This window comes from Pinus tabuliformis, chromosome 4_1 (genome assembly GCF_031772625.1).
Source record: "Pinus tabuliformis cultivar Carrire ecotype Pingquan chromosome 4_1, CPIR1, whole genome shotgun sequence".
Lineage (NCBI taxonomy): Eukaryota > Viridiplantae > Streptophyta > Pinopsida > Pinales > Pinaceae > Pinus > Pinus tabuliformis.
This window is the reverse complement of record NC_142303.1, coordinates 94,678,232-94,703,625: the sequence shown is the minus strand read 5'-3', so window position 1 is coordinate 94,703,625 and position 25,394 is coordinate 94,678,232. Positions and strand designations below refer to the sequence as shown.

The window sequence follows — 25,394 nt, the reverse complement described above, 5'->3', positions numbered from 1 at the left end:
TTGCATCAGGCTTTCGGGGTAAGAAGAATTCATGACTCCGGTCCATGAGCTTCTCAACTGAATAACCCGCCTGCTCTATCTGCCTGGCGTTAAGCCATGTACTGTCCTCAATAGGATGGTTCTTCCACATGACCAAATATTGCTGATACTCCTTTCACCAAGTTCGCTTGGCCACCTGAGTGTCGAGGATCCTCTCGATTTCGGGGGGCTGAACGTAAGGCATTTGTCTCATCCAAGTCTCACTTCCATCTTGGGTGTCCCATGTAGACCTTGTTGTACTATCTTCCTCCGAATTAGCAGTGTATGGAAACAGTTCTTCCACATTAAAGATGGGCGAAATGCCTATTCATGGTGGCAGCTGTATTTCATAAGCATTTGCTGAAAATTCCTGAAGAACTTTGTAGGGGCCTCTCTTTTTGTACTTCAGCTTATTATAGGCACCTCTCGCAAAACGTTCCTTACACAAATGCGCGAGGACTTGATACCCCCCATTAAACTACACTTCTCTCCATTTCGAATCTGCTCGCTGCTTATATTTTTTATTGCTATCCTGCAATTTTATTTTCACCTGCTCGTGCAAATCATTCATCGCTTTAGCGAAATCTTCCCCATCAGCACTCCATCTTTCCTGTTGTCCTAGATCTTATAACTCATACACTTTGTGAGGATGCATGCCATACAAGATCTGAAAAGGACTGTAACACGTGCTATGGTTGGGTGAGTTGTTATAAGCAAACTATGCCTGGGCAACTACTCGATCCCACATTCACGAATTTTCACCAATCAAACTTCGTAGCAGGTTTCCCAGACTCCTATTTACCACCTCGGTTTGTCCGTTGGTCTGCGGCTGATAAGCAGATCTAAAACTTAACTGCGTGTCCATCTTCTTCCACAGGGTGCGCTAAAAGTGCCCTGTAAACTTCACGTCCCTGTAAGAGATAATGGACTTAGGTAGACCATGTAGTCTGACGATCTCTGTAAAGAACAAGTGGGCCACGTGAGTGGCATCGCTAGTTTTTCTGCAAGGGATGAAATGTGCCATCTTCGAAAACTGGTCCACTACTACCATCACCGAATCATAACCCCATTGTGTCCTTGGTAGACCCAAGACGAAGTCCAAGCTGACTGAGTCCCACGGTCTACTTGGAATGGGCAATGGCATGTAAAGTCCCGTATTTTGACTGTGTCCTTTTGCTAACTGACACACTTTACATCTGGTCACAAATCTCTGCACATCCCTTCGCATTTTTGGCCAATAATAAAAATGGTTGAGCTGCTCTAATGTCTTGTCTATGCCGAAATGTCTGGTTAGACCTCCACTGGGCTTCTCCCAAACGATATTTTCTCTCATTGAATAGTCAGGAATGCATAACTGTCCTCCTCTAAACAACAGCTTCTCCTGCAAATTATAGTCCAACCACGAACTATTATTTCTTACCAAAGGATTCTAACATGCTTCATAAGCCTCCTTGAAATCCATGTCAGTCTGATACAAGTCTTTCAAGTGCTCAAAACCCAGCACTTGTATCATACTCTCCTGCAAGAGTAAGGCTCTTCTACTCAACGCATCTACCACCTTGTTGGCCTGCCCACTGATGTGTTTCAACATAAAGGTGAAACTCTGCAAATATTCAACCCACTTAGCATGCCTGTGATTCAGCTTGTGCTGTTGCATCACATATTGCAATGCAAAATTATCCGAGAATAAAACAAACTCATTCCCGAGAAGATAGTGTCTTCAATGCCTCAGTGCTTGGACGACAGCATAGAATTCCTTGACATAGGATGAATACTTCTGCCTGCTTTCATTTAACTTCTCACTAAAAAATGTAACAGGTTTGTCTTCTTAGCTAAGTACAGCTCCAATGGCCATATTGCTTACATCACAGCAAACCTGAAAAAGCTTTTTAAAATCCGGCAATCTCAGGATTGGTCTCTCTGTGATCTTCTTCTTTAGTAGCTAAAAACTCCTTTCTGCTGCCTCGATCCAACAAAAAGGCTGACTTGCCTTCTTTATAGTATCCAACATAGGTGCGCAGATTTCATTGAAATTTCTTATAAATTTTTGGTAAAAACTTGCCAGCCCTTGAAAACTATGTACCTCAAACAGACTTTTCGGGGATGGCTAGTTGACAATTATTGCAATCTTCTTTGGGTCCATCTTCAACTCATTTTCTGTAATCACAAAACCCAGATAAACCAATTCTTTTTGCAAAAAAGTACACTTTTTCAGATTTATTAGTAGCTTGTTCTGCTGCAATTTTTCTAGCACTTTTTGAACATATCAAAAGTGTTCCTCTCTCATCTTGCTGAAAATTAATATATCGTCCAGGTACACTATTACAAACTTCCCAATGTATTCTTTCAGCATTTCATTCTTTAATCACATAAAGATACTGGGTGCATTGCTTAGTCCAAATGGCATTACCAGCCACTCATATAGTCCTTCATTGGTCTTGAACACTGTACTCATCCCCTTCTCGGATTCGAATCTGATGATACCCACTCTTTAAATCAATCTTTGAAAAATATGTTGCCCTTCTTAGGCAGTCCATCATGCCGTCCATCCGTGGCAGTGGAAATCTATACCGGATGGTGATCTTGTTGATGGCCCTCAAATATGTGCACATTTGCCATTATCCTCCTTTATTGGGAGCGAGAACTGTTGGAACTGCACAAGGGCTCAAACTCTCCCTTATCAGCCCTTTATCTAGCAATTGTTGCACCTGTTTTTTGATCTCCTCATTGCCTTTGGGGCTCATCCGATACGCTGCCTTATTCAGCAAATTTACTTCGGGTATAAAGTCAATATGATGACTTATAATTCTCTTAGGAGGCAATTGATCTGGCAAGTCATCCACTACTATATCACTAAACTCTTGCAGCATCTGCTGAATTTCCACAGGCAAATCCGACACCTCTGTGTGTAGCAGCACCATCTTCGTTCTTCTCACAACACCATAGCTTACTTCACTGTCTTCAATCTGTTTCAAAAAATGTTTTCTTCCAATCAGTAACACTCTCGTCCCGCTTGTTTCCGCTGTCTCTTCTTCCTTGATGGGTACAAGCGTGTGCTTGATCCCATCATTAACAAAGTTATAATAGTTTGTCTTCCCATCATGTACTACCTTCCTATCATACTGCCATGGCCTGCCTAGTAGTACGTGACATACATCCATTGGCATTATATCACAAATGACCTTATTCTTATATCTACCGATATGAAACTCCACTTCGCATTACTCATCTACCAATAGTTGATGGCATTTTTACATCCATGATTCCTTGTAATGAGTGGGGTGCTTCAACCACTTCAACCCAAACTTCTCCACCATCTCTATGGAAACTAGATTATCTGTGCTTCCACTATCGATAATCAGCTTACACCACTTACTGTGTGACTTACAAATTGTCCAGAACAAAGCTTTCATTTGAGTTTGTTCAGCTGTTTCTTTGGCTCATTTCAGCAACACCTTGTTCAAAACTAAGGCTTCCCTTGTTTCTGGCACATTTTCTGCTTCTTGGGGAGGTGCCTCTGCTTCCTCTGGCTGTGCGACATACGCACCTCTCTGTCCAACTTGTTCTACCTCAGGACACTAAAAAGATCTATGCCCCCACTTATGGCACTTGTAGCATTGATAGTTAGCTCCTCTGCCTCGGCCATTTCCCCTTCCTCACTGATATGGCCTACCACCTCTTGTGCTGTCACCTTTTTCTGCTGTCCCGGAAGCTTTGGAGCAACCTTCTTCACTATTGCTGGTAGTTCATCCTCTGCCATAAGATTGACCTCTTCCTCTACTAGTTCCCCATCCTCTCCTAGCATTATTTTTTCTAGTGATCTTCTTCTCTGCTTTCATAGCACTTTGATATGCTTCTTCTATGTTTTTTGGGGAAAGAATTTTGATTTCATCTAATATTTCTAACGTTAAACCATTCACATACCTGGTTGTTTTCTCTGGGGTGTCCTCCGTATAACTAGCTCTTAAATTTACCTGGTAGAATTCTTCGGTGTACTCTCTTACTATCATCCCTTTCTGCTTCAGATTCTGCACTTGCCAATGTAGTGCAATCTAGTAATCCTTAGGCAGAAATCTGCCTTTCAACTTGGCCACCATCCTTGACCATTTTTTGATTGGCAACTTGTTCATCCTCCTTCTCTCTATTTGGACACTGTCCCACCACAGGGCTGCGTGTCCCTTCATTTTTGTTGCAGCAAACTTAACTCTCTGATCTTCACTAACCTCTTCACACTCAAAATATTTGTCCATTTCGCTAATCTAGTCCAACAGAACCTCTGTGGACAAGCTGTCGTCATAATTTGGGATTTCTTTTTTAGGCTTGCTGCTCACCAATAGGACCAAGCTCAACAGTCTCATTTTTGGCCCTTCTTCATCCGATCCATCTGTTGTCACTATGGCTTCTTCTTCATTGTCATCTCCTACCTCTGGATCCCTTCTCCTTCCCGCTTCAACTACGTCCAAACAGGCAGTAAGGATCCTGATCTCCTCTCACAATCCTTCATCTGCTACTCTCTGAGCACCTCTTCCACGTCCTCGTCTTCCAACTTCCATTTCTCAAGGAAACACTAAATCCTGCTCTGATACCACTATGATGGGACCAACCCGCAATTCCACACAATAATGCTTATCAACAACACAATAATACACTAATCAATAATTAAATGATTAAGAGATGATCTTGGGACTTAATAGTGGTGATTAGTGGTTAATCTTAGGATGATTCTGGACTTCGTTAGGTGGCATTTATGGGGGTCTTTAATTATGCTCAGCTGGCAGTACTTGCCTCGTTTTTTGTTTCTCATTCCTTGGTCTACGCCAAAACTCTATTTTCCATGTCATTCTTTCATTTTCGCTCTTGCAACTTTGTTGTGCTGAGGGTTTAGTCTGGAAGTGAGTTTTTGTGCCGTGGATGGAAGGAAATGAGCCACAGGCTTTGCGTGCGCCGGCTATGAGCTGTGCTGCTTGTTGGTGTGGCTCCATTGTTTCTTTTGGTGACTTATTTGCTCGGTTCCTTGGGCACAGAGTGATGGTTCTGCTCGTCTGTGTAAGAAAATGGCTACTGTCTTTGTCTGTTGGTTGCTAAACTAGTTTCTGCTCCACTATTCTCTTTTTATTGAGGTCCTTCTAGTTGTCAAATTTGTTTAACGGGTTTGCATGCTACAGGTCACAGTCGCAGTGGCCTCCTCTGCTCGCAGTCCTCTTCAGGTATGCTGCCTCTCCATGATTTACTTTCCCTCCTTGTCTTACTCTGGTTCTAATGAAGACTGCTCCTCGGTCTCAGGTTGTCACCGTAGATTGTGGCTCAATGGGTTTGCAGTCTCTCTGCGTGTCTAAACCTCCAGGTAACAATTTCTCCAATGTACATACAATTCCTTGCTCTTTGTTTTCTTCTCGCCTTTCACTCTACTGACATTTTCCTGACGATGCTACCCTGCTTTGCTTGTACAGGTTGGGGGTTCATTCCTTGGCATGGTTGGTGTGAGCGCTACGGCTCTTTCCTGGTAGGCTCTGCCACTGTTATCAACTTGTTTTTATTATTAGTCTTTGTCGGTTTTGTTGGACAGAGTCCCAGTTCTTGTTCGCTTATACTCCTCTGTCGTCGCTATGCGACCTGGGTTAGTTTGGTACAAACCCTTGTTTGATTTCCACAAATTTTGTAATTGTAAAACTCTATGTTGGAGGGTGGCTGTCCAAAACCCTCACCCTTAGGGTTCTGTTGGTTTGTTTGGTTCTTTCGCCATTCGAAGGTTAACCCTGGACTATTATATGTATACAAATATCTTTGTTGTTGGAATGAAAAGAATTAAACAGTGGATTTGGTTATATTTTGTTACCTCTGTCTTGGGTTTTGTTGTCGAGCATGTATAGTCTCATTCTTGGTCGAGCTGTTCGTAATTGTGCTTGGCTCTTTCGTTCATGAACTCTGTGTGTGGTTTGCTAGCCTTTCGGACTGGAAGTACTCGTGCAATTTTCTTTGCCTACGTTCTGTTCTTTGAAAAAAAGAAATAATGAAAAGTATAGGATTGCGCAATGTTTGCCTAGTTTAACTTACTCAATGATTAAGGACCAAAAAGTAAATGAATGTTACAGTGAACAGTTATAGATGGACTTAGATGAAAAAAAAAAATGATTCTCTGTGTTGTACTTCTGTTCGCATATGCTGAACCCCTCAAAATAATTTACATTTCATATTTGTACTGTTTCCCCACAGTTACCTGAACTGTGTATAGTTACGCTTCAGTTGTTTCTTTTATTAGTTACATAACAATTAATTAATTTGGTTCTTCTTATGCTGCAAGATTTTACAATTGCATGGATGTCCTTTTTTTTTGTTCTAAATGAAAGAAACAGTTATAAGATAATTGCTCACTAAAAGACAGACAATTGTGACAGTGACCCTAACTAACTATACTATTCCCTAACTAATAATGAAATTAAAAAAAACCAACAATTCCCTACATTTTGCTTTGACCAATTAAACATAAAGAAACCAAACACTGAGAAATCTTTCCACCTTGGCGGAGACCAACATCCAGTCATGGTGCCCTTATCTGGATGCTCCTGCATCACGAGTCCTCTTCAAAAGGGTACTCTTGGTTTTTCAATTTATTTAAATAGTTTAAAACAACCTTACATGAACACATGTGTCTACAAAATGCAATTGATATATTACTTTGCAAACTTCGAAAAAGAAAATTGCATAAAAAAATAAATCTTTAATATGAAAAACTTAGCTCTCTTAGCTCTCTCCATGTAGATCATGCTTATATATATCTATATATATATATATATATATATATATATATATATATATATATATATATATATATATATATATATATATATATATATACACATTTTAGACTAATTTATGCTAAGTGAACACACACATACCTCTTAAGATGTGTGAAAATTTGCAAGGACAAATATTTCATTTAATGGAAAATTGACATATTATACAATACTAATTTTTTTTGCAAAAAATATCATAAAGACAACAACATGATTCAATACAAATAGTATTTTTACTCTAAATCAAAATTCACAATGCTTATATGAATTTTGAGGGCTTCATTTCGATAAAAGAGTAAAATTCTCAAATTTCATCACCACATTTGGCCCAAAAATGTAACCCATCTTCATGCATTCACCCTTATATATTCTGTAATGTGTTTTTATAATAAATGTCTAATACAAATGTACATATAAATTAATTACACTATATAATATATAAAAAAAGGTTTTTAAAAGTTTAATAATAAAGTTTGTTTATTTTTATTAGTATTATATATATATATATATATATATATATATATATATATATATATATATATATATATATATATATATATATGTTTTTCCCTTTTTCCAAAGACAATGGGAATGCCACGTGGAGCTCAAGTGTATCAATGATTTTCCACATCACTAAACCAATGAAGACGAATGACATTTGAGAGATCATAAGTTTTGAACCAGGAGTCATGATAAAAAAACTCTATCATTGGAAAATTATTGGAGGAGTTCAAATAATGCAGAATTGAATACAAATTGTCTTTTTACTCTAAATCAAAATTCACAATGCTTATATGAAATTTGAGGGCTTCAATTCGTTAAAATGGAAAAATTTTGAAATTTCATCGTGACATTTGGCCCAAAAATGTAACCCATCTTCATGCATTCACCCTTAACATGTTTTATAATAAATGTCTAATAGAAATATACATATAAATTAATTACAATATATAATATATAAAAAAGGTTTTTAAAAGTCTAATAATAAAGTTTCTTTATTTTTATTAGTATTACAATTTTATATATATAGATATATCTATATACATATATATATATATACACACACACACACACACACACACACACATATATACATATATATAATGTTTTTCCCTTTTTCCAAAGATAGTGGGAATGCCACGTGGAGCTCCAAGTGTATCAATGATTTTCCACATCACACACAATGACATTTGATCTCACATATATATACATATATATAATGTTTTTCCCTTTTTCCAAAGATAGTGGGAATGCCACGTGGAGCTCCAAGTGTATCAATGATTTTCCACATCACTTAACCAGTGAAAATGAATGACATTTGAGAGAACACAAGTTTTGAACCAAGAGTTAGGATTAAAAAACTCTATCATTGGAAAATTATTGGAGTTCAAATAATGGGGAATCGAAAATGAAAACTAAGAAAAGCTAAAATCACTCAAAACAAAAAAAAACTTTCAAAAGTGACAATAACAAAATTCATATGGGGGCTTCTTGAATTTTTTATGAAATCAAGGGGAGGTTTGAGGCCTCAACAAGAAGTAAGGGAGGAATTCCACAAGATGGAAAGCCACCATTGACAAAGCCAAGAAAAAGTATGACACTCTCAAAGGCTAATATTAGAATTAAATTTCAATACTACGGCATGCCTAGGCACTCTTCTAAAGATTATTTCAAAAGAAAGTATCGTGAATCCAAACATTGAAACAGAAGGAACACTAGTCATTTTTTTGATAAAGGAGAAGAAATGAATGATGACTTCAAAAATCTTAGACTATTTATTTTATAAGCCACATTGTCTACTGCAAAATAGATGATTCAAATGCATCATTTTAGATTTTGGAGCCTCCATCCATATGTCTTATAATAAGCATTGATTTGAAAATATCCATGAAACTAACAATGGTGCAAATAAGTATCTTGGGGATGACCATTCACACCAAATTAAAGGGTATTGTGATGTGTCTATAACATTACCAAATTATTCTACTAAACAAATTCACAATGTGATGTATGGGCCTATAATTAAGAAAAACCTAATCTCAGTTTCCACTATAACAAATTAGAATATAAAGGTAGAATTTGTAAAGTCACAATGTGTGGTAAAATATATGTAGGATAACTTCAAGGTTATTACAGTAGGGGCAAGAATTGGAGGTTTATAAAAGATTGATTGTACAAGAAAAAGTAATAAAGCATTGGAATCCACAACCATGATAACAAAAGTTCTTTGGAACCAAAGGTATGACCACCTTTGTTATCATGATTTGTTGCTACTTCAGAAACAAAGAATGGTGGAGGGACTCACAATGTTTAAGAATGAATATTCTGCATGTGAAAGTTGTGCATTGGGGATGATGCATAGGGAAGAGTTTCATACTCATACAAATAGAAGAGAAAGGGATATTCTTGGACTTGTGCATGGAAATGTGTGTGGGATTATGTAGACAAGAGCATTAGGTGTAGCATATTATTTTTTGATCTTTATTGATGATTGCACAAAATATTCTTGGGTGTATTTCATAAGAAATAAAAGTGATGTATTTGAATATTTTAAAGAGTTTTAAAAATTGGTTGAGAGGCAAACATAAAAATACATCACGATCATCTGATTAGATCAAGGGGGGGAATATACATTAGGTGCATTCATCAAGTACTACACGTAAGTTTTTTGCAAATAGAAATGTGTTATTTCATGAGCATGCAGTTGAATGCCATAAGGATAACAACTATGATTCATGGCATATTCCTCTTGATTATAATGATGTCAAGGAAGAGGTAGATGATAAATAGGAACATAAATAGGAGGAATAATATAGTGACATTAACACCTCAAGCAACCATAACACATGAGGAGAAGGAGATAATTCACCACAAAGAAGGAGAAGAGATGAAAGCAATGAATCAATAAGGAGGTCATCATGCCAAATGTAGATACCCATAAGGTATAAGGACTATTCCTTAATGACATAAGTTAGGAATGCCATAGAACCTTTTAATTTTGAATAGGCTAATGAGCATAAATAATGGAGAAATGCAATGAAGGAAGAATATGAGTCCATAATGAAAATTGATACTTGGGAATTTATAGAATTGTTTGAAAATAAAATACCCATAGGATCCAAATGGTTGTTCAAGAAAAAAAATTAATTTTGATGAAAGTATAAATAAATATAAATCCAAAATGGCTATTAAAGGCTAATCACAAAGAGATGGAATTGATTATGATGAAACCTTTTCACATGTAACAAAGCTAAACACAATTAGATTAATGATTGCATTAACTGCAAAAGTATCAATGGAAACTACATCAACTAGATGTTGAGTCTGCTTTTTTGAATGGGGAACTGATTGAAGAAGTATTTCCTGTTAAACTAGAAGGATTTGTTAAAAAAGGTTAAGAGCATTTTTTTCTTTAACTAAAGAAATTATTATATGGGTTAAAATAGACACCAAGACCTTGGTATGTGAAGATTGATTCTTTCTTTCTTTAAAAGGGTTTTATGAAAGGAAAATGTGATCCTAACATGTATTTCAAATCAAATCAGAAGGAGCATGCTGTTTTGATTTCCTTTTATAATGATGATCTCATTATAACTGGAATTGCATCTAGGTTGATTGATAAAGTTAAAAGAGAATTGTCACAGGTTTTTGAATAAAAGACCTTGGCAAATTTCACTATTGATTAGGCCTTGAAATGCAAAGAGAATTTAAAAAAAATTGGTTACACAAATAAATATTCATGAGAGATTCTAAAAAGGTTTAAAATGGATCAATGTATGGCAGTGTTAGGACCTTTAGAACATAATGTCAAACTCTACAATGATGACGGGACTAAATAGGTGGATGGTACATTATATCGTTAGTTGGTGGAAAGTCTAAACTATCTCACTACAACTAGCCTAGGCATATATATTAAATTAGCATCGTAAGTCAATTTATGGCCAAGCACTTGAAAGTTGTTGCAAAGAAGTTAAGAAAGTCCTTTGATATTTGAAAGGGCTGCTAATTTTGGTATTAAATATATTGATGACTTTTATGTTGAGTTGGTAGGTTATTCTAATTCAAATTGGGTTAGAAATCCCGATGATAGAACATCAACTTCAAGATATGCATTCAATGATGGATCTGAGACCGGGAAATAGATTATTTAGAAACAACCAACTAAAGCCAAATATAAAGATTTATGCAGCACTTCTTGTTAAGCAATTCGGTTGAGGTGAGTTCTTGAAGATGTGGGAGACGAACATAAAACATCAATGGTTATCAAGTGTGATAATAAAAGCTCCATCGCACTGGCCAACAATCCTATGTACCATGCATGATCAAAACATATTGAGATTGATTATCATTTTGTCAGGGAAAAGATATAGTATAAGGAAATTGATTTAGTTTATTGTAATACAAATGAAAACGTGTTGACATCTTTACAAAATATATTGGAAAGGAAAAGTATGAACTATTTTGAAATCACTTAGGTGTGTTAGAAAATGCATTTCTCCATAAAGGGAGAGTGTTAAAATAATGGAGAAATTTCTAGATTAAATTATTGTTATCAAATTATTATACATTCTCATTGAGATTATGTAGATTTTAGATACTATTTATGAGGAGGTTGTTCAAAATCCTCAACCACTTTCTAATCCGATATATGTAAGGATTTTTTGGGTTGGATGAATGCAAGTGCGAAAGTAGGTAGTCTCTCCAAATTGAGCTTTGTCTCACCTGAGAGTTGCATCTCTCATCTTCCCAACACTTTGACATCCATTCTCATTATTTAATAGTCATTCCATGATATAAATTGATAAAATTAATTAATTTGTAACTAGTGAATATACTTACACAATTATTTTCAATATAAAGCTATTGTCGATTAATTTTAATACTTTAAACATGAAAATAATATTTTCTTTACAATTAGATAAAAAATTACAATTAATAAAACCCACATTTAAAATATAAATATTATACATAATAATGTAAATAGTAAATATAAAAGAGAACAATAGTAAAGTATATATATATATATATATATATATATATATATATATATATATATATATATATATGCCATAATTTTAAAAAATGAAGAAATATAAAAAGGAGGATAAATAATAAAGGGATAAAAATAAAAGTAATAAATAGATAAAAAGTAAAAAATATGAAGATAAAATCAAATAAATAATAAAGATATAAAGCGAGTTTAAAATGCAGCAGGGAATAATCAGAAATTAAGTAAAAAAATAAATCGGAAGAATGTAAATAGTGGAGTATAGATTTAAGTAAACATGGGTGGAACTACTTGCAAATCGATTCTAAGAATATATACAACAAACAATATTGTCATCCATAGATTTAGCACTTTGATTTTTTGTTTTTATCCATAATACAAAAAGAGTGAGAAATAATAATAAATATCGAGAAATATATAGTATAAATACGAAAGTAAAAATAATAAATGAGTGAAAAATAAAAAAGATAAAGATAAAAGAAAATAAAGAATAAAATTATAAAATGAGTTAAAACTAAACAGGAGGATAAAAGAGGCATTAAAAATATATGGGGGGGAAAAGTGTTAGAGTATCTAACTCTTACTCATGTTAGGTGTGATCAACTTGAGGAGGAGTTTGTTTAGTCTTTAGGGAGTTGATTAGATATTGTTGGCTTGAGAGATATTTGGTCAAATTATTGTTTCTCATATATTAATGGCGTGTTGAGAGATTCACTCAATTCATTGGTTATGCGGTCAAGTAGTTTCTATATCTTGAGATATCATTCATGTACTCTTAATGTAACAATATTTGATCTAAATTAATATAGTGTGCTTATGCATTTTGGTGGCCTCGGTGCAGGCAATATAGACAAATGTTCAAACCTTGATACAATTTCCTCTAATTCTGGTTGTATCTCTTCTTCAATCCCAATTGGAGTATCAGTCATGTATTCCTAGACTTACTGTTTTATAAATTTTCCCCTTTTTAGCCACTATTACCAATCCTTTTGCCTTAATAGGCCCAACTCTTGTTATCGGGTGCAATTTCATAATAGAGCCCCTTTTTCTCACTATCGGAGTTGTAATTCCATAGGAATTATGTAATACACTATCAACGTTGTTTTGAATGGAAAATATGCAAATATGTGTAAAATACACTACTAGCAGGTTCAATTGCCCATAATGCAATTATAACGGAAAATACACTATCGGCGGGTTATTCCATGAGACATGGAATAACACTGTCGGCACTTCATTTAACACTATCGGTGCTATTTTCCTCAAAGGAATGTGTTAACAAGCATATACACTATCGGTGGGGTTTATTCCATAAGAGATGGAATAACACTATTGGCGTTATGCTAATGGCCCTTTTCCGATGCGATAACATTGTAGCATTATTGGTGATTGCAATCGACAGTCTCAACGCTCCCTTGCTAGGCTCCTTCCGCTTAAGAATTGCAATCTGATAACACTTTGCAGACCTGATAGGTTATAAATCCTCCTCTATAATGTTTCGGATCCGAATGTGTCGCAACATCAGATTTCAGCTGTTCAAAAGGTCAGTTCCTCTCCACTGAAGCGTTGTGATGCGATAGCACTTACGGACCCGATATGGATATTAGCCACATTTAACAAGATTTCAAGTCCGGATTCCAATTTCGGACTAGGTTTTTCACTGTTTCTTAGTGTAAACCAGAATTTAGCTTGCAGGGCTAAACGACGCGTAAAATGGAAAAAAGAGCATGCCGATATGAAGGAAACACATTCAAATTGACTTCAATCAAATTATTAACTAGGAAACCAGGCTGAACCACTGTTGTAAAGACGTAAAATAAAAACGTTGCGTGAAGCCAAAGATACGCATAAATTTAAGATTTAACTGATAAACAGATGTTCAGATGCACAGAAAGGTTTTCGGATATCACAATGCCTCCGGGATTGACCAATATAAAGAGATATATTCCTGTTTTCTTAAGCAATATGAGATAAAACCACTTGGTCCAAATCCCTTTACAATAACATAAAATTTACATATATACTAGCTTGTTTTAACAACCAGATCCTAAAACGGAGGCTAAAATTTATTACTGCTATGTGTTCTGTGAGGTATTCTCCTCGAGAATCTCCACTACAGCTAACTAATCCTATCTTTTCTACGAGGTATTCTCCTCGAGAATCTCCACTACAGCTAACTAATTAACACTTAGTACATAATGATTTAACCCTAGATTCTAGCTCTATGCTTAACTAGAAAAACATGGAAATTGATGGCTAAAGGATCCCACTCCTTTGCTTGTAGAATTTTTTGTATTTTTGGAATAAGTTTGAAGCCTTTTCCCTCCAAGTCTCATGCTCTTGCATCAAACTCCTGAGGACAAAATTCTTCATGGGCTCCTGTCCATGAGCTCTTCTACAAAACTACCCAATTTCTGTAGTATGATTTATGTTACCCAAGTAGCTTCAGCAATTGGTTGATCCTTCCATTTGACCAAATACTGAAAGTACTCCTGTCCTCTGGCTTTCTTGAACACTTTCTTGTCCATAACCCTTTCTGGCTATAATTCCTTCGATGTAGGTAATTGTTTTACCCAATCAATTTCCTGTCTCCTGATCCTTTTCTGTATCATTTGCAGTTTCACCTTCATACTTGTACAGATCAGCAACATTGAAAATTGGAGATATTCCAACATCAGGGGGTAATTCAATTTCATATGTATTTGTAGAAAATTTCCTTAATACTCTACATGGTCCAATTTTCTTGAACTTCAATTTGTTATACTCCCACTTTGGAAATATTTCCTTCCTTAGGTGTGCTAAAACCAAATCTCCAACTGCAAAGTTCACCTCTCTTCTTCTCATGTCTACTCTTGTTTTGTACTTGATGTTTCTATCATGTAGCTTTTGTTTCAATTGCTCATGTATTTCTTGCATTTCTGAAGTAAAATCTTCTCCCTATGCACTTCTCATCTCATCTTTTCCCAAGTTTCTTAACTCAAATACTCCTCTTGGATGCATTCCATAAACTATATGGAATGGACTCTGCCCTTTACTCCTGTTAGGTGAGTCATTATATGCATATTCAGCCTGTGCGAACACTTGATCCCACTGCTTTGGATTCTCTGCAGTAGGACTCCTTAAAAGATTACCCAAACTCTTGTTCACAACTTCAGTCTTTCCATCAGTCTGTGGATGATAGGAAGAACTGAAACTTAGTTTAGTTCCCAACTTCTTCCACAATGTCCTCCAGAAATGTCCAACAAATTTGGAATGCCTGTATGAGACAATATTGTTAGGCAACCCATGCAATCTTACAATCTCCTTGAAAAACAAATTTGCAATGTGAGTAGCATCACTAGTTTTATAACATGGAATAAAATGTGTCATTTTTGAAAATCTGTTCACTACAAAAAAAATTGAATCATTTCCTCTTTGAGTCTTTGGTAAGCCCAAAACAAAATCCATACTTACCATATCCCAAGGCCTATTGGAATTGGTAATGGAACATATAAACTTGTGTTTTGGCTTCTTCCCTTTGCATATTGACATATTTTGCAAGTTTTCACATAATTTTCCACTTTAGGTCTCATTGTCAGCCAGAAATAAAATCTGCTCAACTGTTCATAAGTCTTCTCTATACCAAAATGTCCTGCAAGTCCACCACTATGTTTCTCTTTGATTAATTTCTCCCTCATAGAACAGTTTGGTATACACAGCTGATTTCTTTTAAACAACAGTCCATCTTGTAAGAAATAATCCAACCATTCATTCCTATCCATTAAAACAGGATTCTTACAAGCTTCAAATTCCTCTTTAAAATTTGAATCTATCTCATACAATTCTTTAAGGAAATCAAAACCCAACACTTGAATTTGACTCTCTTGAAGTAATACATTTCTCCTACTTAAGGCATCTGCAACTTTGTTTGATTGGCCATTTATGTGCTTCAAGACAAAATGGAAACCTTGAAGATACTCTACCCATTTAGCATGTTTCTGGTTAAGCTTTGGCTACTGCATAATATACTGCAATGCATGGTTATCTGAATAAAGTATGAACTCTTTTGACATTAGATAATGTCTCCACTTCTTCAATGACTGCACAACTGCATAGAACTCTTTATCATAAGAAGAATACTTCTTCTTTGAATCATTCAACTTTTCAATAAAATAAGTTATAGGTTTGTCTTCTTGACTTAAAACACCCCCAATAGCTTCTCCACTGGCATCACATTTCACTTGGAAAGGTTTACTAAAATCAGGTAGAACCAAAATAGGTTTTTCAGTGATCTTCTTCTTCAACAGCTGAAAATTCTTTTCTGCTTTAGCAGTCCATCTAATGTTTATCCTTCTTTATGGTCTCAATAATAGGAGCATTGATCTTACTAAAATTCCTTATGAATTTCCTATAAAAACTAGCAAGACCATGAAAACTTCTTACCTCAAAGACACTTTTAGGTGAAGACCACTCCATGATTGCCTTGATCTTCTCTGGATCCATCTTCAATCCTTCAGCAGAAACAACAAAACCCAAATACACTAATTCCTCCTTCATGAATGAGCATTTCTTCAAATTCAGCAATAATTTCTCTTGTTGTAACCTTTGTAAGACATAATTCAGATGTCTCATGTGCTTCTCCTTAGACCTGTTGTAAACTAATATATCATCCATATATACTATTACAAATTTACCAATAAACTCTTTAAGAACTTCATTCATGAGTCTCATAAACATACTTGGTGCATTTGACAACCCAAAAGGCATTACTCTCCCCTCATACAATCCTTCATTTGTCTTAAAAGTAGTTTTCCACTCATCTCCTTCTCTTATCCTTATCTGATGATACCCACTCTTAAGATTTAGTTTTGTAAAATACTTTGCTCCACTCAAACAATCCATCAAATCTTCAATTCTAGGTAAAGTAAATTTGTACCTGACTGTGAATTTATTGATGGCTCTTGAATCAATACACATTCTCCAGCCTCCATCTTTCTTTGGACTCAACACTATTGGTACTGCACAAGGACTCAAGCTTTCTCTGATCAGTCCTTTGTCAAGCAGTTCCTGAACCTGCTTTATAACCTCTTCATTTTCTGTGGGAGTCATTATGTAAGCTGCTTTGTTAGGTATATTTTCTCCAGGAATCAAATCTATATGATGGATAATTCTTCTAATGGGTGGTAAGTCATTAGGCAAATCATCAACAATGATATCACAATAGTTGTCCAACATTTCTTGAATCTCAATGGGTAAATCAAAAACTTTAGTAGAAGTCATTATTACCTTGGGCTTGCAAATTACAGCAAAATTTACCTCATTCTCTTCAATCTACTATAAGTATTCCTTTCCTCCTAGTAATAGAGTTTTTGGATTAGTCTTATTTCCTGATGCATCCTCTTCTCCCATAGGAAACAATGTATGATTGACACCATCCTTACCAAACTTGTAGGTGTTTCTTTCCCCATCATGCATAGCTCCTCTGTCATATTGCCAAGGTCTTCCAAGCAATATGTGACACTCATCCATAGGCATCACATCACATACAATTTTATCCTTATATTTGCCCAACTGCAACTCCACTTCACACTATTCATTCACTAACAACTGATATCCCTTTTGTAACCATGACACCTTGTAAGGTGTTGGATGTCTCATTGTCTTCAGCTTCAATTTCTCCACCACTTTTGTAGAGACCAAATTATTAGTGCTGCCACTATCAATGATCATCTGACAACATTTCCGTTGAACCTTACACACTGTTCTGAAAAAAGTATTTCTTTGAGATGGTTCAACTATCTCCTTTCCTGGCTTGAGCAAAACTTTATTGACTACCAAAGATTCTCCTCTATCTGGTATATTTTCTTCTTCTCACTACTGTTGCTTCTTCCTCAACTTAAGCAACAATTGCATTCCTCTGACTTTTTCCTGCATTCTCTGGACCCTCAAAAGCTCTGTGTCCTAGTTTGTTACACCTGTAACATCTTACGTCTCTTCCTCTTCCTCTGCCTCCTCTTCCCCTAGAAAAACTCCCTCTGCCATTTCCATCACCTCTTGTGGGTGCATGTTGGTTTGAGCTGCTACTAGCTCCATCTTTAGGTGTTGTAGATCTTCCTCTACCACCTTGGCTTCCTTTCCCTTGGAAAGTACTTCTTCCTCTGGTAGACTACTTCCTCATGAGTTTTTCTTTAGCTTTCAGTACTATCTGATAAGCTTCTTCTATTGTTTTAGGAGATAGTATACTTATCTCATTTTGAAGGTCCGTCCTAAGACCATTCACATATCTAGCCACCTTCTCATATGTATTCTGAGTTTGTCTAGCTCTTATGCTTACCTTATAGAATTCCTTTGTATATTCTCCCACTATCATAGACCTCTGTCTAAGATTCTGCTTCTGTCTGAACAAGGTTTGCTGATAATTACTTGGTAGAAACTTACCTCTTAACTTTGCTACCATCCTATTCCAATTTTTGATTGGTTGCTTGCCAAGACTCTTTCTTTCTACCTGCACTCCATCCCACTAAAGTGCTGCATGTCCTTTTAGCTTGGTGACAACAAACTTTACTTTCTTCTCATCTTCTGTTTCTTCATAATCAAAGAATTTTTCCATGCCATTAATCTAGTCTATCAATTCTTTTGGATTCAATCCTCCCTCATATATTGAAACCTCAGTCTTTGGCCTAGCTGTGGATCTCAACACTGATTGGAAGAATCTCATCTTAGGAGTGATTGCCATAGTTTCCTCCTCTCCTTCCACTTCAACCTTAGGCTCACTAACATCCCCATTGTCTATATTTCTCCCTATTGTTAATGCTTACCTGTTGTTAATGCTTCCAATCTAGCTTGCATCTGTTGCATAGCTTCCATCACTTCAACATTTGCAACTAGTTGTCCTCTTCTACCACGTCCTCATCCTCTTCCAAATCTGAAAGCCATATTAAATATCAGTCCTTCTGAGATTCAATTCAGTGTCAACAGGTTGCTCTAATACCACTAATGGTGGCCTGGGTGCAGGCGATATAGACAAACGTTCAAAACCTGATACAATTTCCTCTAATTCTGGTTGTATCTCTTCTTCAATGCCAACTGGAGTATCAATCATCTATTCCTAGACTGACTGTTTTATAAATTTTCCCTTTTTAGCCACTATTACCAATCCTTTTCCCTTAATTGGCCCAACCCTTGTTATCGGGTGCAATTTCATAACAGAGCCCCTTTTTCTCACTATCGGAGCTGTAATTCCATAGAATTAGGTAATACACTATCGGCTCTGTGTTGGGTCCCTATAATACTAGTGATTACCCCATTACTATTATAGTTATACCCCTTATTTATATTGTTGTGCCCCTACTACCCCCATGTTGTTATTTCGGTGCCCCATAGAATCTCTCTATTGTTATTTTTGTGGCTTTATATTATTATTGTTAGGTCGGCTAGATTATATTGTGACTCCTTAGACTCCTATATATAGAAAGGAGGTTTTTTCATTTGAATCATCTGAGAATTGTTCATTTATGTAATGTAAAGGAGGATGCCCCCTCGAAGAGGCTGAATTCTAAGGCGTGGATTTATCTTTTCTATCTTTTCTTGAGTTGGTTTCATAACATTTGGTATCAGAGCTTTGGATTCTAGGGTTTCGCTGCTCCAAACAGGTCATCGTGGAATTTTCACTATAACTTTTTTTCTGTGATGTTTCAGAAGTCGCAAAAAACACCCATTTGAGAAGAAATCGCGCTGAACCTGGGGTCCGAATTTCAGAGCTTTTCGCGTGATATTTGCGGAGATATGATCTGAGGAAGTTGGTCTTTTTGCAGACTCCTGAATTACATTCAAAACAGGTGAATTGGGAAAAATCGTCATAACTTTCTCTCTGGGGATCGGATTGAAATTTCGTAAGAAGGTACAGAAAGAGGACGGACTGTAGTTTCTTGTATGCATGTTTCAGATCCAAAGGTTGAAACAATGACCCGTGGCATGTCATACAAGTTCGCTCTACTGAACTAGTCTAGAAGCAAGTCACTGTGGGAGATTTCACATAACTCTTCCTTGGAGAATCCAATTTGGGTCAGACTTGTGGCATTGGAAAGAGGAAACAGAAGGATACTACAGCTCGCAATTTCAGAACTGGATGCTATGAAATTACAGAGATACATCAGATTCAATATCAGGCTTCTACAAAGTGAAAAAAGGTGTGTAGTTTTTTTTAAATTTTTGTGTAAGCTTGGTTTAACGGAATTCAAAGGGCATAGTAAAGCATTATTATCGATAACTGATGCCCCGAGGAAAGAAAATGCAAACACCTAGTAAGGAACCTGAAGGCTCTAGCATGACTCATGAAGAAGAGGAAGAAATGCTACATGATATATCAAAATTACAAGAACAAGTGCAACAAATGTCACGCTCACAAAAGCTAACAGAAGCTAAGATAAATGGCGTGGAATCTAAGATAAATGGCGTGGAATCTAAGATAAATGGTGTAGAATCTAAGATAAAGGGCATGGAAGCTAAGATGGATGATTCGATGGCAGATTTGAAGACAGATTTGAAGACAGACATGGCAGATTTGAAGACAGATTTGACAAATTTTCTACAAGAAATACTTACTAATGGTGAAAAGGTTGTAAAGGAAACTCATGATGTGAACAAAAGTAATGTTAATCATGATTCCATAGACTCTAATGTTGGATCGAAGACCCACCATATTCCAAAAATCGATATGAGGAAGTTTGATGGCAAGGATCCCGCCACATGGATATTACAGATGGAGCAGTTCTTCGATCTCAATAATGTGCAAAACACACAAAAGGTACGTATGGCAACTGTATATTTGGAACCAAATCAGTTTGTATGGTATCAATGGCTTTTCTCTCGTAAAAAATTTATCACTTGGGAAATTTTTACGGAAGAATTGATAGCACATTATGAAGATACAAAAAGCAACACTTTTTTTAGCCAATTGATAAGTCTCAAACAAAAGGGTTCAGTAATGGAGCACATTGAGGAGTTCCAAAAATTGAACATAAGGGTAAAAGATATTCCAGAGGAGCATAGGATTGATGTGTTCATAGGGTCTTTAAAGGATAATATCCAACATGATGTTCGCCTTTGGGAACCTGATTCATTAGAGAAGGCATTCAGGTTAGCAAGAAAAATGGAAAGCAAAATTATGGCAACCAGGAAGCATACCACTCACAACTATAAAGACGGAAGTGTTGTTGCTCCTAGTCTTCCACAACCTATAAGGTTGACACCACAACAATTGGAAGAAAAAAGAGCAAAAGGGCTTTGTTACAGTTGTGATAGAAAATACACTAAAGGTCATAAGTGTGCTGAGAAGAAATTATTCTACATAGATTGTGAAGAGGAAGAAAAAAAGGAGCAAGAAAGGTCAAAAGAAGAAGATATACTCCAGGAACAAAGCCTAGATGAAGAACAAATAAATCCGACCATATCTTGTAATGCATTGGTGGGAATTACCACTCCTCAAACCATCAAGATAGAAGGACAAATCAAGAAGAAAAAGGTAATAGTGTTGATTGATTCAGGAAGCACCCACAATTTTATTCATTGTAGGGTAGCAAAAGAATTGAATTGCTTCCTATATCCAGCACCAGAGTGTCAAGTGATGATTGCAAATGGAGGAACAATAAATTGCTCTGGAAGGTGCCATAATATCAAGCTATCCATGGGAGAATATGTATTGACTAGCCCAATGCTTTCCATTCCAATGGGAGGTGCTGATGTTGTACTAGGAGTCCAATGGCTACAATCCTTGGGTACAATAGCTTTTAATTTTCAAGAACTTTTCATCAAATTTTTTGTGGAAGGAAAGGAAGTTGAATTAAGGGGTATTGCAGGGAAACCAGGAAAGATAATCAGCTCTAATGGTATGACAAAGCTTCTAAAAAAGGAGCAAAGAGGTGTAATTGCACAATTATGTTCGCTAGATGTTTCCACATCGGAATCATCTATTTCTCCAGATCTCCAAAAAGTCCTGGACAATCATTCCAAGGTATTTGAGACTCCCAAAGGTCTCCCACCTATGCGTGATCATGATCATGCTATTCATCTGATTCCAGGAAGTGTTCCTCCAAACATCAGGCCGTACAGATATCCCTATGTCCAAAAAAGTGAAATTGAATGTATGGTTGCAGAAATGCTAGAGGCTGGTATAATTCAACCAAGTCAAAGTTCTTTCTCTGCTCCAGTAGTATTGGTGCACAAGAAGGATGGATCATGGCGCATGTGTTCGGATTATAGGGAGCTCAACAAGCTCACTATTAAAGATAAGTTCCCCATTCCTGTCATTGATGAATTACTGGATGAATTGCATGGATCAATTTACTTCACCAAGTTGGATCTTCGTTCGGGATATCATCAAATCAGAATGAAGATTGAAGACATTCTGAAAACGGCATTTAGAACTCATGAGGGTCATTATGAATTTTTGGTCATGCCTTTTGGCCTTACCAATGCACCTTCAACATTTCAAGGTTTGATGAATTCAATTTTCAAACCATTCCTTAGAAAATTTGTGTTAGTATTTTTTGATGATATACTAATCTACAGCAAGTCTTGGAAGGATCATGTTGAACATGTTGACAAGGTGCTACAACTATTGGAGGAGAAACAATTATATGCAAAAAGATCCAAATGTTTCTTTGGAGTCCAGGAGGTGGAATATTTGGGTCATATTGTATCTCATGAAGGAGTTAAGGTAGACCCTAGAAAAATTAAAGCCATTAAGGAATGGAAAATCCCCACATCCATAAAGCATCTGCGAGGATTTCTTGGGTTGACAGGGTATTATCGCAAGTTTGTTAAGAATTATGGGAGAATAGCAGCACCTCTAACAACATTATTGAAGAAAGATGCATTTTCATGGACTCCGGAAGCAACAAAGGCCTTTGAACATCTTAAAGAGGCAATGTGCCAAGCACCGGTCTTAGCTACACCGGACTTCACAAAAACCTTTATTTTGGAATGTGATGCTTCAGGAAATGGAATTGGTGATGTTCTAATGCAAGATGAAAGACCCATTGCTTTTGAAAGTCGTCCAATCAAGGGAAAGTTTTTAAGCAAAGCTATTTATGAGAAGGAAATGTTGGCAATACTCCATGCACTTAAGAAATGGCGACCCTACCTAATGGGAAGACACTTCAAGGTAAAAACGGATCATGATAGCCTTAAATACTTTTTAGAACAAAGATTATCCTCTGAAGAGCAAAAAAAGTGGGTCACAAAGATGTTGGGTTATGACTTTGAAATCATCTACAAAAAAGGGAAGCAAAATGTGGTGGCAGATGCACTCTCAAGAAAGGATGAGGATGTGGAAGCATTGTTGTGTGCCATTTCTATTATCCAACCAGATTGGATAAACGAAGCAAGGGAGGAATGGAAGAATGATGAAGAAGTGTGGGCACTTATTCGAAAGCTACAACAAGATTCCAGTACGTCTGATACATTTAGCTGGCAAAATGATTCGTTATGGTACAAAGATCGCTTATACCTCTGTAAGAATTCCCAGCTAAAACAAAAGATTCTTATGGAATTGCACACTTCTCCCTTAGGAGGGCACTCAGGATTTTTAAAAACTTACCACAGGGTTAAGAAGGAATTTTTTTGGGATGGCCTTAAATCAGATATTCAAAAGTTTGTGGCGGAATGTTTGGTTTGCCAACAAAATAAAGTTGAAACAATTAAGACACCGGGTCTATTACAACCTTTATCCATTCCAAGCCAACGTTGGGAGGAGGTTTCAATGGATTTTATCACAGGTTTACCCAAGTCTGAGGGAAAGAGTGTAATCATGGTGGTAGTTGACAGACTTACCAAGTATGCACACTTTTGTGCATTATCACATCCATTTAAAGCCAGTACAGTTTCTACTGCATTTATGGAAACAATTCAAAAGCTACATGGAAACCCAAAGATTATTGTAAGTGACAGAGATCCCATTTTCACTGGAAATTTTTGGACAGAATTATTTTCTTGTCTTGGTACTCAGTTAGCTCATAGCTCATCTTATCATCCTCAATCTGATGGGCAAACTGAGATAGTAAACAAATTTTGGGAAGGATATATTCATTGCTTTGTATCTGATAAACAGACACAATGGGTCAAATGGTTGCCTCTGGCTGAATGGTGGTATAACACTTCCTTCCATACAGCAACAAAAATGACCCCATTTATGGCACTTTATGGGTATCAACCACCATCCATCACATCATATTTAAGAGAAAATTCTAAGGTTCAGGCAGTGGAACATCACATCGAACATCAACAACAAGTCCTCCAACTCTTAAAGGATAACCTCGTGTTGGCACAAAATAGAATGAAACAACAGGCAGATCAACATCGCAGTGAAAGAAGTTTTGATGTAGGTGATTGGGTATTCCTACGGCTACAACCATATAAGCAAATGTCCCTAAAGCAAGATAAGAAGGATAATAAATTATCACCAAAGTATTATGGTCCGTACAAGGTGTTGCAAAAGATTGGTACTATGGCATACAAATTGGAGCTTCCTGAAGCTTCTCGATTGCACCTAGTTTTCCATGTTTCATGTTTAAAGAAGGTTATAGGCGACAAGCTCCCAGTTCAAACAATATTGCCAGAACTTGACGAGGAAGGAAAATTATATTGGAACCGGAAGCAGTCACAGAAACAAGAACTCGACAGCTACGAAATCGATCAATTTCAGAGTATCTTATCAAGTGGAAGAACTTATCCGCTGAAGATTCCACATGGGAGGACGAGAATTTTATGCAGAAGTATCCAGAACTACTCAAGCGTTGAAGACAACACTTTTTTGAAGGAGAGGGGCATGTTGGGTCCCTATAATACTAGTGATTACCCCATTACTATTATAGGTATACCCCTTATTTATATTGTTGTGCCCCTATTACCCCCGTGTTGTTATTTCGGTGCCCCATAGAATCCCTTTATTGTTATTTTTGTGGCTTTATATTATTATTGTTAGGTCAGCTGGATTATATTGTGACTCCTTAGACTCCTATATATATAAAGGAGGTTTTGTCATTTGAATCATCCAAGAATTGTTCATTTATGTAATGTAAAGGAGGATGCCCCCTCGAAGAGGCTGAATTCTAAGGCGTGGATTTATATTTTCTATCTTTTCTTGAGCTGGTTTCATAACACGCTGTTTTGAATGGAAAATATGCAAATATGTGTAAAATACACTATCGACGGGTTCAATTTCCCATAATGCAATTATATTGGAAAATACACTATCGACGGATTATTCCATGAGACATGGAATAACACTGTCGGCACTTCATTTAACACTATCGGCACTGTTTTCCTCAAAGGAATGCATTAACACGCATATACACTATCGACGGGGTTTATTCCATAAGAAATGGAATAACACTATCGGCGCTATGCTAATGGCCCTTTTCGATGCGATAACATTGTAGCATTATCAGCAATCACATTCGGTAGTCTCAACACTTCCTCGCCAGGCTCCTTCCACTTAAGAATTGTGATGCGATAACACTTCGTGGACCCAAAAGGTTATAAATCCTCCTATATAATATTTCGGATTTGAATGTGTCGCAACATCGGATTTCAGC

At 36.4% G+C, this 25,394-nt stretch overlaps 1 protein-coding gene across 1 annotated transcript in view; it reads left to right on the top strand.

Moving 5' to 3' along the window:
• Positions 1-4,929: 4,929 nt before the first annotated feature.
• Positions 4,930-25,394, top strand: part of LOC149174376 (LEAF RUST 10 DISEASE-RESISTANCE LOCUS RECEPTOR-LIKE PROTEIN KINASE-like 2.4) — a 41,410-nt gene continuing 20,945 nt past the window's right edge. Inside the window, exons 1-3 of the mRNA XM_089420832.1 lie at positions 4,930-5,064; positions 5,184-5,225; positions 5,469-5,521. Of these exons, the coding sequence (XP_089276958.1) occupies positions 4,930-5,064; positions 5,184-5,225; positions 5,469-5,521 (230 nt within the window). The remainder of the gene's footprint in view (positions 5,065-5,183; positions 5,226-5,468; positions 5,522-25,394) is intronic.